At 43.2% G+C, this 13,528-nt stretch overlaps 2 protein-coding genes across 2 annotated transcripts; both read left to right on the top strand.

The window, feature by feature from the left end:
• The first annotated feature begins 34 nt into the window (after nucleotides 1-34).
• parietopsin lies at nucleotides 35-12,944 on the top strand. Its single transcript, XM_081607929.1, has 4 exons — nucleotides 35-755; nucleotides 1,076-1,402; nucleotides 1,530-1,777; nucleotides 11,047-12,944. The coding sequence occupies exons 1-4, from the start codon at nucleotides 428-430 to the stop codon at nucleotides 11,200-11,202; spliced, it is 1,059 nt and encodes a 352-aa protein (XP_081464055.1). The 5' UTR covers nucleotides 35-427; the 3' UTR covers nucleotides 11,203-12,944.
• Nucleotides 6,159-11,144, top strand: LOC145551949 (uncharacterized). The gene has a single exon (XM_081607928.1). The coding sequence runs from the start codon at nucleotides 9,402-9,404 to the stop codon at nucleotides 10,932-10,934; it is 1,533 nt and encodes a 510-aa protein (XP_081464054.1). The 5' UTR covers nucleotides 6,159-9,401; the 3' UTR covers nucleotides 10,935-11,144.
• Nucleotides 12,945-13,528: the final 584 nt, after the last annotated feature.

Genomic DNA, 13,528 nt, shown 5'->3' with positions numbered 1-13,528 from the left:
TTCTATCATTAAAATGCTTCCTCTCCAAAGTTGGAGGGTTTTTTCTTTAAGCGTTTTAGTAATTACATTCAGCTTTGATTGTATGTGTTTGGCTCCACTCAAATATTTATATACTTTATATATTTGCTTATTTGTTTCTACAAATTAGAAGCTTTTAAGTTTTCAGGGGGGAAAAAAAGTGTTGAGGCCTGATTGCTGTTTATCAGACAGAACTTCCCAATTACAATTACAGCCCTGGGTTAAGGAGGTTTAATCCATGCAAATCGTGTTAGGAGTCAATTTCCCACATTGCTTTTTTTTTCCTTGGCTTTCTCAATCAGACAGGTGCACAATCTGAGATATCAGATGGAAACCAATAGGCAGCAGTAATCATAAACGATAAAACCTGCAGGATCACTTCAGAACCTCACAGGATCATTCGACCAGCATGGACCGGGACAGCAGCCCCCTCACAGCCACAGCCACAGTGACCGACGCTCCCGTCGTTTTCCCCAGGGTGGGCTACAGTATCCTCTCCTTCCTGATGTCCATCAACACGGTGTTTTCGGTTTTTAACAACGGCCTGGTGATAGCTGTGATGCTGAGGAACGCGTCTCTCCTGCAGCCCATGAACGTCTTGATCCTCAGCCTGGCGGTGTCCGACCTCATGATCGCCCTGTGCGGCTCGCTGGTCGCCACCGTCACAAACTACCAGGGCTCCTACTTTATCGGCCACGCCGCCTGCGTTTTCCAGGGATTTTCTGTGAATTACTTCTGTAAGGATGGGATTCTCAATGGGAAAAGGACAAAAAAACCATCTAAAATATCTGTGTGTGGATTTGGGGGGTAAACCTCCAGTTTATCACTTATTCAGTTCTTTATGAATTGCAAAATGAATCATTCTTTATTTCCCCCCCAACAGTTACATTTTGACATGCTACAACAATAAACATCAATGTATTGCATGGATTTGCTGAACATGAATTTTACTCCTGCCAATTAGCCTAGAAACTCTTCCATTGTCGTTTTGCATCCATGTTTCTCTCAATTTCGATTCTGAAATTTCGATTTTGTTTTTTTTTTCTTTTTTCCTTAGGCCTGGTGTCTCTCTGCACTCTGACCCTTCTCGCCTTCGAGCGCTACAACGTGGTTTGCCGCCCGAAAGCCGCTTTTAGGCTGAGCATGCGGCGAAGCGTACAGGGCCTGCTGTTCGTCTGGGTCTTCTGCTTGTTCTGGGCCGTCGCCCCGTTACTCGGCTGGAGCTCCTACAGTCCCGCAGGCGTCCAGACGTCCTGCTCTCTGGCGTGGGAGGAGAGGTCGTGGAGCAACTACAGCTACCTCATCCTGTACACGCTCCTCTGTTTCATCGTACCCGTCGCCATCATCGTCTACTGCTACTTCCACGTGCTAAAATCCCTGAGAAAGATGGACTTTTGTAGATTTCACACCACTTGGAATGCACTTTTAAATCACTGCTTGCTCCACTCAACTAAATTAAGACTTTAGGTGTTAAAACGGAGGCTTCAAATGTCGTTTTTTCCCCCCCCACCAGCTGAACAGGAGCCTGGAGCTACAAGGCGGCCGTAACAGGAAGAGTGAGAACGACCACGCCGTCACCATGGTCCTGGCGATGATAACGGCCTTCTTTGTTTGCTGGCTGCCCTACACGGCCTTGTCAGTGGTGGTAGTGGTGGATCCGGAGCTGCGCATCCCTCCGCTCATTGCCACTCTGCCCATGTACTTTGCAAAAACCAGCCCGGTGTACAACCCCATCATCTACTTCTTTTCCAACAAACAGGTAAACGGGTACAGTGTGCATCTGAGACGAGGGGGGGGGGGGGGGGGGGGAGGGAAAAAAATAGTTTTTTTTAAAAAATTGTCTACGCATTTTCCTGACAGCCCATCTCTCTCTCTCTCTGTGTGTGTGTGTGTGTGTGTGTGTGTGTTTACATCCACCAGTTCCGTGAGTGTGCTCTGGAGGTGTTGTCGTGCGGGCGTTATGTTCCCAGAGGGCCCGCCGGCGTCAGCAGCTTCCCTCTGAGCTCCTTGAACAGGGGGAGCTGTCTGTCTGTCTGTCTGTCTGTCTTCCAGGAGCAGGAGCGCCAGCACGCGCAGCAAGGTGTTGCCTCTGTGACTTCTCCGCAGCCAAAACAAACAAGGTGCCATTGTTGACAGCGATTGTTGGCGCCTCGTCAAGGACACGGAGTGGAGAACGGAGTGGTGGGGGGGAGGATGGGGGTTTGAAATTTACAGGGAAACTTTCCAAAATGTGCTAATGCAGCTGCAGCTCACTGAATAAAAGTGTTTTCTGAAAAGTTTGCTTATTCCGGGAATTCAGTCTGGAAAGTGAAACTCATACATGATTTTAAGTCTTATTTCTGGGAATGTTAAGGAATATGGTTCAAAGCTACAGTATGTAACTTTTACAAAAATGTTTTTTTTTTTTTTTTTTACACATATGCTCATGCTGTCACCATGTTGTGACAGTTGCAATATGAAATATAATCTGTGAAAATACTTGAGTTTCTCCAACTCCAGACTGAGCTGCTGTGACCATCCGCAAAAATGCACTGCTCCCGGTCAAAAACAACCAATCAGAGCCAAGGGAGAGAAACGACTTACCGTTCCAGGAAACTTGTTTATCCGCCATCATCGGTGATCATGCTAATTAGACTGAGCATTAGCAGCAGGCTCTGTTCTGGTGGGACAGTTGTGGCATAGCAGAGAGCAAGGGAGAGGGTGTTAGCATGATTGACAGCGCTAAAACCCTCCTCCTGGCTCTGATTGGTTGTTTATGAATCAGCAGTGTATTTGTCCACATGGCAGCAGGACCGTAAGGAGAAGACAGAGGAGCTCAATTTTTTCCCACACAGTATGTCAACTTTTTAAATAAAAGTTACTGCAGCTTTAAAGTGGTTGAAAACTCAAAATTCACTGTGTCAGAAAATGAAAATGAAAGGATATTCAGAGCAGAAATGTGTTCAGTACCATTTATGCATTCAGTACTTGGTTGGCGGAAACTGCTGACTTTACAGATGTTTCATGGCCTACGAGTTCAACAAAGCCACAAAACATCATTGCCAAATAGCCGTCTGTCCACAAAGTGCTGTGTCCAAGCAAATTAGCAAAAGCTTGAATGGAAGGAAAGAAAGGTGTGCCGTAGAAAGCCCGTTTCAGAGCCATCCCTCATGCAGGATGCATCTGATGCATTCATGTCATCTCATTCCTGAACCTGAGCAGCAATGACTTACACTGGATTAAGTGGAGAAAAAAAATCCCCCTTTTCAGATGAAAGTTGTTCATTTTTTTTCATTTGGACATTAAGCTTCTGCAGCAGGTGGGGATTTGAGGAACCACGTCGTCTGCTGATGTTGGTCCGAGGTTCTTCATCAAGACCAAAGTCAAGACATGTTAGAGCACTTCATGCCTCCCTCTCTCCGCTGCTGATTTCGTTCTCCAGGAGGACTCGGCACCTGCTTTAATGACAGAGGTATCATTGGGTTTGACTGGTCAGCAAACGCATCTGACGTAAACCTCAGCGATCAATGCAAACCAGATAAATGCCACCGCAGCAGAACTGACCCCTCCCCCCTCTCAATGCCACAAGGAATGGACGCAGCAATTCATGCAAAAAAGAGCAGTCAAGAAGTATTAATGGTGCAGTACAGTATTTTTTTTTTGTTATTCAAAATTTATTTTGTTGGCCTTACTAATTCAAATGTCTTAGAAAATGACTTCTATGTTTTAATCAGCTGTAAGGCACAAACCTAAACAAAAGCAAACGATTGAAATGCGCCCCTCTGCATGTAATCACTTTTAATTGTCAGTTTCACTTTTAAAGATACTGATTATGCACATATTTATCAAGGTTGCACATGCAACTGGAAACTGCTTTGCTTCATTTTTTTTTTGACTCTCTTTGTAGAACTACTCTTCCTTTGTCAGTTACATGAATCACATTACGCCACCGGGTGTTCTTGTTCTTCTTTGTCTATTTAATTCAACGACAGTCAGACTTCTCAGTGAAGACAATTTAATTTCTCCGATCTGTTTCAGATTTGTTTGGACACACGCTGCGTTGACAGGGGACACAAAAATGCTGAATCGAATGGTGGTGTGAGCAGTCGCTGTCTGTAATTTTCCATTTGTATGCATATTTAATGAGAGCAGACAAAGCAATCACGGCCAGACAGAGCAGACAAACGGGAATGAACCGAAACCTCCTTTGTCCCTAAAATGCAACGTACCTGGTTTCATTCCCTGTTTGAGGATGTCTCATTTAAAAATAAAAAAAATCACATTCTTAAGATTGTCCTGTGTGTAGCTCTGTCCAATAAACACACAAAGCCTCTGAAAGCCTCTCTTGATGATCTCAGAGCTATTAATGTAAGAATATATATATATAAACTAATAAAACAAAATGGATTAAAGTCAGCAGAAATCAGCCTCACCCTCTGATCAATACTTCCAGAAAGGTCCAGCACTGCATTTATGGTGATTAGAGGTATGGCTCAAATGTATACTAATACATGTGAGCCAAACAGCAGCAGCACAAAAACTTGCAGCCCTGCGTGTTGCTATAATTTCCATCGTAGGCAGTCGGTGTGCAAAAAAAAAAAAAAAAAAAAAAAGCAATTCACCTTTTCACTACAGATCATGTGAACAGAACTCAAACTTAGGGGGCGTTTACACGACAACGATCCAACAAAAACGGCACTTTTGTTCCGTTTTTGTTGGATCGTTTACACGATAACGTTCTGATTACGATCTGTGTTTACACAGTAACGGTGCACATCGAAAACGTGTAATGCTCTCGCTGCGCCTAGTTGGAGCTAGGTTCTTTGAAACTTTGAAAGTGCGCATGTGTTTAAAAAAAAGTTGTACTTGAAGGCATGTGGATTTCCGTGAGAGAACACGCATTGTGTGCGTCTGATTAGGGCGCATGCAGTTGGAAAAAGTGGGATAACTTTGCCGAAAAACCTTGTTTGAGCGTTCACGGTGTCTGTAGCGGCCCGGACTGGAAGCTGTTTATTGTTTTTACCTTGGAATGGCCAACAGTCTGTTATTCCTATATCAATTTGATAAAATAGGAGTTCCCGCACGTCCCATATCCGTGTCCTCTGTTACCTTTTTCAGCAGTTAAAACAGTTTTATCCGTCGCTAACAAGTCGTAACCTGTTTTTCCGAGCCGCCTTCAAACGCAACATGAACGCTGAGACGCTCGCGCTGGGTTTACACCTGTGAGGCAGCGAAGGAGACCTGCTGCTGCTGCGCAGGTGTGTGTGTGTGTGTGTGTGTGTGTTAGAATCATGGCAGCAAACCAGCAAAACGTAAATAACTTGGCACAGTTTTTCCCCCGAACTAACCGACTGAGTTGAGTAAAGCTGTTGGATGCAGGGGATGATAGCTAAAAGATGACTAGCTAATATCAATACAGCACGTTAAGCTTGTTAACAAGTAGCCTGTAGGCTACTGGTGTTGTTGTCTATGTTCAGCTACGTAGATTCATTTTGCCCCCCAAAATAAGTCGGTGCCCCTCCTGTTAAACTCGTCTGGAGCCGGGCTGGTCCTGGTCCGTAGTTCTCTAGATAAGAGCGCTGAACAAGCAGCCGTGTATTTTGCCACCTGGGCGGTGCGGAGCGGTGAAGAGACGCTGAGGGAACCGAATCTGATGGGGAAACAGTAACACCAGCATTGTGAGTAGTTTCTTCTTCTTCTGTGGATTGTAGGAAGCAGCTATGTTTTGCGTCATACTATGCATGAGCTGGTCTGGAACCCGTTTTCAATCTGTGCCGTTGTTAGAGAAAACATTCGGTGGTTTCGTGTAAACGCACACTACAAACGCAACAAAACTCTTCCGTTTTCCCCCGAAATCGTTGTCGTGTAAACGGGGCCTAAGGCCCCGTTTAATTAGAGTTAGAGTTAATTAGAGTTAGAGTTAGAGTTAGAGTTAATCAAGTCAAACACACGCCTCGCTTCGTCCAGGCGTCAGCAGTGTGAAGCGGCGGCGGAGTGACAGAGACGTCGTCTGTGGTGTTTCTGAGTCTGTTAATCAGTGATACTCTTTCGAATTTGTTGTGTTTTTAGACGGTTCAGAAACAAGGAGAAAGTCAGATTTCATTTGAAAGCCCAAAAATATCTAATTGTCTCAGACGTGGAATGACGAAACTGTCCGAAGATTAAACCGTCACCGAATAAGAAAGGAAAAAGTAGATCCTTGAGAAGTCTTAAAATAAGTCCTCTTTTATGGCATAATCCTAATCCAGGAATGCTTGGAAATCTCAATCTCTAATAGCTTTACGATTATTTCTTCTTCACTCTGTAATGATGATCAAGGCTAACAGTCCGTAACTTCTTAACTTGTGTTTCAGTGGCAAACTTTTCCAAAGGATAAAATAAGTCTAACAGAGGTTCATTTCTCCTAAACACTCTTGATAAAGACAAAGATGCAACATGATCAAGGCAGATATATATTTTCATAAATAATTAGCTTTTTTTTTTGCTATTAGAGTGATATTTAGACATTTTAAAACAGCTGGAGCTGTGATGAAAGAGGCTGGACAAACACAATAAGCAGGACTGTGGTATAAAATAAATAAAAAAATCTCTGAAGCAAAGCGGCATCTTGTTGTAACAGAGTCACCTCAACAATCGTGAGATGCTATCTACATGCAAAATCGATTCGGTGGGTAACCATGGTAACCTTTCAGAAGTGGCATCATTCATCTTTCCAAATAGGACATTTTTTTAAACAACGTGATCCGGCGACCTCCGTTAGAAGACTCAACACGGATCATTACCGGGCTTTTCAGCAGGATAACGATCCAAAACACGTGGCCAGAGCAACGCAGGCCCACTTCACCACACACAGGATCAGCTTAGCCTCTTAGAACTGAGAAACGCGGCAGCAGTTGTGGTGGGTGCTGCTTTTCATTGAGTTGGCGTAAGGAGATTTAGGTCAAACAGACTGACTATAACCTCTTTCAGTGTGAGAGAATTAGCTGCGCCGGATCTTCAGATCTCCAGAAACTTGAAGTGACTCTTTATTGGGAAGTGTTGGTTTAACGTTGTCAGTGTTGCTCCCCTCCTCCACTTCCTGCAGAAGGAGTTGGACTGAATTTATAATGAAGCTGCATCTTTTGACTCTCCACATATCATGTTTCGGTTTATGCTGTCGTGATGTTTCAGCGAGACGGAAACAAAATGAAAAGGCAATTTATTTTCCAAGAGTTTTGGTTTTTGTCCGCGGGTTCGTCAAGAGATTTCTCCCCGGCGTAACGTTCCGGATGGTCCGGACTGCATCTTATTGTGATAATCTAATCCCAGATTTATCACGGCCCATAAGCTTCCACATTTTGAAGCAAAGAGCATTTCACACCGCGTCTCCAAACAGGATTACAAAATATGCAACCGTAATCCTTGCTCCCACTCCTAACTCATCCATCTGGCATTGCCAGTGTCAGGCGTTCAACCTTCATTGGCTTCTGAATCAAATTAAACGGGCAGCCGATCATGTGCTCGTCACAGTGCTTCAGCAAAGGTTCTTACGCCCCTGGAACTTTTGGTAAACCTTTATTTGACGGGGTGTGCATAAGACTGACATGACGGTGCCATAAAAATGACACACCTGTAATCATGAAGGAGTCTTCATGAATGCTGACGACTGTTGTCATGAAGTGTCAGTTGTAAATAATGACACTTTCAATGCAAAGTGGTATTAAAAAAGTTGCATTAAAAGTCCATTAAAATGACCAACATTGGATAATTTGGTAAATAACATTTTTAATGCAAAGTTGTACTAAAGCTTGCATTAAAAGTGTCAAATTTGCACTGAAAGTTTCATTATTTATCGAATGGCACTTCATGACATTCACAAAGACTCCTTCATGTTCGCAGCAGGTGTTGCGTCATGTTTATGACAGTATTATGCACAACGTTACCAAACGTTTCCACATAACTTCCTCAAACTTAAGGCTGCTTTATTTGGATTGTATGAAATAGACTAAAACAAAAATAAAACCACATTTGTTTCTACTTTAGTAACATTGACTATCAATGTTAATAAATAAAGCATTAACATTGCTTTATGAATGTTAATAAAGCAATGTTATGGTAATACCTTGCATTATGGTGCCATAAGCCGTTGTTTTTAATTTTTCCACATGTAAAAAGCATGGTGGGCAGATGTTTTCAATTCTCTTTACTCTGACAATCAAAAATTAAATCCAGCCACGACCAATTGCTATTGGAGGTCACTCTGCTGCTAAATAGAGTCGCACTGTATGTAATTTTAGCTCAATATAAATCCAACTGTTCTGTGAAGTCCTCAGAGGTTTGTTAGAGAACATTAAAGAACAAACATCATGATAAATATTAGTCGAAATGTCCACAAATTGGGCCTCAACAGAATGTGGCAGGCAGAGACAATGGAGATTTCTGGGTGACACGCCAAATGTTTGGAGTGGCAGGAATCTAACACTGATCACCACCCTGAACGCCTCCTGGAGAAGCACGGTGGTGGAAGCATGATGTGGTGGGGAAGCTGTTATTTTCAGCGGGGACAGAGAAGCTGGCCAAAGTGGATGGGAAGATGGATGGAGCCAAACAGGGCAGCCCTGAAAGAAAACTTGGGTGGAGGTTGAAAAAGACTTGAGGGCAGGTTTACTTTCCAACTGGGCAACAACAAAGGACCAGGACTACAGTAAAATTATTTGGATCTAAGCAGAGGTGTTAGAATGAGCCAATCAAATTCCAGACATAAATTAAGTTAAAAAAAAGTCTTTGGTACTACTTATCACAGAAACTTTCCAGCTAACATCACTGAACTTCAGCTCCTCTGTAACGAAGAACAATTGTCACGCTCAGTCTACATGATAGAGAAATAAAGCTAAAGTTTTGCAATTACAGCAAGAAATGTGTCTATATGGCAATACCTCAAGTAGGCTGTATGAGAAAGCGTGGCGTATCCATCCCACCTCAACATTACTTTGTGTTGGTCTGTCACACATCGTCCCACGCAAATTCACTTGAGCATGTGATTTGTAATGTGGTAAACTTCAAGGGCTGTGAACCCTCTTCATACAAGGCCATGTATCCGCCTGATTGATTTTATGAAGTCATATATGTCAGGGATGAGACAATAGTGACATAACTGCTTTTCAATTAGCAGCCCGTCTCTTATTGCCCCCCGGTTGTCTCAGCTGTGAATACACTGCAGAGGTTTTAATGAATGTGAACAGCAAGGACTCCCAGGTGACCCACTGGTGCTGCGGAGTGATAATGAAAAGGGCGGGTACTTTGGAGGAACTCGTCCACGCCGCTGCTTCCCCCCCAGCAATTATTCATTCATCGGAGGTTTTGTGAAGCACGCTCGATGTTTGCTCAGTCAGCCAGCTGAGCATGTTGATTCTCTGAACTCGGAGATGAGAGGGGCGCCCACGTCTACAGGGGGCTCTGGGAACATCACCGTTTGGGAGGCCTACATTGACTTCGCCCTTGTGGTGACAAACAGTTTTGTTCTGCTAATCACCTCCGCTGTGGGAACAGCGGCGAACATCTTCGTGATCCTGGCGGTGTGTCGCCAGAAGTCGCTGCAAACGTCCGTCAACGCGCTGGTGGTGAACCTCGCTGTCGTGGACCTTCTGCGCTGCACCGTCGACTGCCCGGTTCTGCTGCACGTCATCGTGACCCTGCACCGCGGAGGGCATGTGGACCGTCTGATCTGTGACGCGCAAACGGCCTCCTTCTCCTTCAGCTGCTGCATCCAGCTGTCGACGCTGGGCTGCATAAGCGCGGAGAGGTACCAGGCGATTGCGAATCCCTTCAAAACAACTCAGCGAAAACGACGGATGATGGCACTGATTCCTCTTACGTGGCTCCTGGGAGTTTCACTGGCTGCCGTTTGTCAGGTGTTCTTGAAAGACTCACCTGTGTACGTAAGATGTAAAGAGGGCCAAAGAGGAACGTCCTCGACCTACGACACCGTTGGTCTCTACGTGCTGCTCCCTCTCTGGGTGTCCTGTTTCGGGGTGATCACTGGTTTCTACGCTCGCATTTTTGCTCTACTGAGATCACACAATCGCAAGATATTTGACGAAGGCACTTTGGTTCCTTCAAAAGTCTCAAAGGAAGACAAGCACACCCCTGCAGTGGAAAATGGGCAAGACAAATGTGAGAACAAGCAGATCCTGAGTACAAGCGTTGTTGAACCAAGTAGAGTTGGTAAAAATTCCCTCCTGACCTGTGAGGTCGCCCCACAAAGCGCCTCCATTAGTCCTGAGAGAAAAAACGGGTTTAAAATTACAGTAGAGATGAGTCACTTGGAGAAGGAGCAACTCCACCCTCTTGCAGCGCCAGGCGCACTGCAGACTGTGGAGAAAACGTTAAAAACGGAGCAAAGCAGAGCTGACAAAACAGAAGCAACAGCCTCAAATCAGGATATGCCTGCTCACAGAGAGACGCAGGAGAAGTCAAGAAGCCTTAACCGAGAGAATCAGACCGGAGAAAGCCCGAAACCTGAAAGTCCAGTCAAAGAGAACAGCCTCCTTATTGTACCATCTACTCAATTAGAGCTCCCTAAATCTACCTCTGTCTTATTGACTGGCCCGAAACAAGAAAACAGCACCGGAGGAGAAACACAGGCAGCGCCTACGCTAGATCAAGAGCCTCCACTGCCTCCTGTCCAAAGTAATGAAGCCGTAAACCAGGAGGTCCAGTTGGAGGGGGCTGTCTGCGTCATGCCTTCGAAGGCCAGCAAGGAGAGAGTGAGGAAACGAAAGGAAACTAAAATGGCCAAACGCGCCGGGTACATCATCATAACCTTCCTTTTGTTCTGGCTGCCGCTGATCACGACCATCTTGGTGAATTTTCTTGTCCACAAAAACAGAGAAATGCAGGTGAGTCCGTATGTGAGCTTCTTACAGGACGTTCAGAAGACATTACCGTGCAAAATATGAGAGCGAAAGGCACGCTTGAATCCTTCCATCAGAAGGAATATATGCATGCTCGAAACCCAGCAGAGCTCTCACACAAATGGTGCATCTGTTTGCTTTTCTTTTTTTCCCCCAGACGCCAGTCATTCAAGACATGGAGATTCTGTCGGTGTCCGTCTCCTGCATCACGTCCCTGAGCGACCCGATAATATACGCTGCAGTGAACCCGCAGTTTCGCTCAGAGTTTCACAAGCTAAGAAGCTGGGTTAAATCCAGATTCTATAGGAAGTGAGAGCATCTCTGACTTTTACACTCTGATAAAACTGGATGCACACATTTGGATTTATGGCGCCTTTAAAAGCGTGATTTAGTTCACATATGGTCAATTTACAGCAAAAAACACCAAAGTGTTTCATGAGGACGTTGGCTGATTGGCTAAACTGTGGAGTGAAAGAAGACATTAGATCATAAATGTGATTTATTTGCTAATTTTGGGATGAAAATACAAACGTGTGGACTATAATTACTGTTCAGGAGATTATGAAAGCTGCATTGGATTGTATTTAGGGGTATTGCATTAAAAGGAGACAAAATAAAAATTCACAACAGTTTTTATCCATCTTCTGAGAATTACTGCTTATGTTTCTTAACTTTACAAATAAACAACTCTGCGTTGGCTTGTCACAGAAAATCTAAATAAGACACATTGAAGTGTTATAGTTTCCAACTAGAGATGCATTCAGTGAATGAACCTGAGATCAGAGTCGTCAAATTTGTCCTTTCTGATAGAATTCATGGTTTTTGTCAGTAAGTGGTTAAACATAAAATAGATTTTATTTTGTCATATTCAATAATTGCACCGAAACTAATCACAATTTTCTGTAAGCACATCAGGAACTATTTTTTAAAAAGCCCAACTAGGGACAAGTGCTGCGAATTAGCTGTTGCTATTGCACCATGATGCAAACATGGGACTGCTGTTTTATTCAGTTTGTCTATGTCGATGTCTGTCCCTAGCAAATAAACTTTATAATAATTTTGGGTTTCATTAAAACCTGATGATGATGATGATACACTTTCGTCAAAAAAATCTCGTCATTCCTACGTTTACTCTTGAAAACATAGAACCTTCAAAGCAGTTTTTTTTTCCTTTCATGTTTAATATTCTCTAGAAAACAACATCTGCCAAATGAAAGAGCAGAAGGTCAGACCTTAAAGATCGGTATCGCCGAGTAGAAACGTCCAGTTGTAATATGACAAAATACGAAGAAGTTAGCGGTGGAGAAACAGTCTTTTAAAGGCAAAGTGTTACACATCTGATGTAATATAGTGACTGGTTAAAAAATAAAAACTACTCTAAGTCCCTTTTGTAAGGGGATTTATTTATTTATTTACACTAGGGTTATAGGAGGTCTTTTGTTTTACACGCCGCTGTGCTTTCTCCCATATTCCACCTGCTGGCTTCTCAGCGCTTGCTAAACGCTACAGAGTGGAGGCGTCGCATGCTGTGAGGAGCTGCTTAGACCGACATTCAGCTCAGCAGGGCGGCGCCACAGAGCTCCGCGTCAAACGATCACTGAGGTCAGGCTCATGTGTCTCCAGAGTCCCCGCTGCCAGAACCCACCGCTGGGCCAGCAGGTCCTCACATGTAGCAGCTCCTCCTCATGATCCACTCTTTGTAAAACACACACACGCGCGCACACACACCTGAAGTAAACACGGAGATGGTTAAATTATATTATAGTTTTTAGCCCTCTAGTGCAAAATGGATGATAAAATAGGAATTTCACAAATTATTGTGAAGGACAGATAAATACAGACATACATATTTGTGTTAAACAACAGTAGTAAAAATATTCCAGGATCCTTCAATGTAATGAAATGTTAGCTTAATGATATTTATCTATATATGCAACGTGTTAATGAACTGAGTTGCTTAAATGTATATTTTCAGTTTTTATTTGAATTGCTCCAGTCCCTCCTGCAGCAAAAAATAAAAATTATATATATATATCTTATATATATATATATATATATATATATATATATATAAAAAGAAAAAAAAGGTGCCGCTACTTTAGTAGTTCAAGCCCCTTTTCTCCTCCAAATATAACAATTGTCATTTATGTCCAGACACTTCAGTTTTTGTTTAATCAAACCTCCTATGTCTGCAAAAACTAAGGTCTGAGTGCATTTGCTAACTAATCTGAATTTAAATTTCTTTGTTAGAAGAAAATATGGAACAACTCTCTAGAAACCTCTCATTATTCTGGCATCATTTTGGACCTAAAACAGGAACGTTTGTGCTTTGTTTCATTGGAGTCAATGAGAAAAAATATGTGTCTCTTTAAACTGTGCAAATATTTCGTTTGTTACATCAACACCCTGATGCATACAGAAAATAACTGCTGTAGTCACCACCACTATTATGGGGTTAGGAAGAGTAAAAAAAAAGAAGAAAAAAGACATGGGTCATTTTATAGATGCTTCAGCAGAGCTGCACTGTTTATTCTATCCACTGCACCAAATGCACAATGTGTGATAAATTTGTCCCTTTTCGTTACCCTTACACACGCAGTCCATGACAAGATTTGTATTTCATTAAAAGCAGACTTTAA

The sequence above is a fragment of the Poecilia reticulata genome, chromosome 6 (genome assembly GCF_904066995.2).
Source record: "Poecilia reticulata chromosome 6, P_reticulata-male-v2, whole genome shotgun sequence".
In the NCBI taxonomy this organism is placed as follows: domain Eukaryota; kingdom Metazoa; phylum Chordata; class Actinopteri; order Cyprinodontiformes; family Poeciliidae; genus Poecilia; species Poecilia reticulata.
Note: the sequence above shows the minus strand (reverse complement) of the source record. Positions and strands in the feature narration are given on the sequence as shown.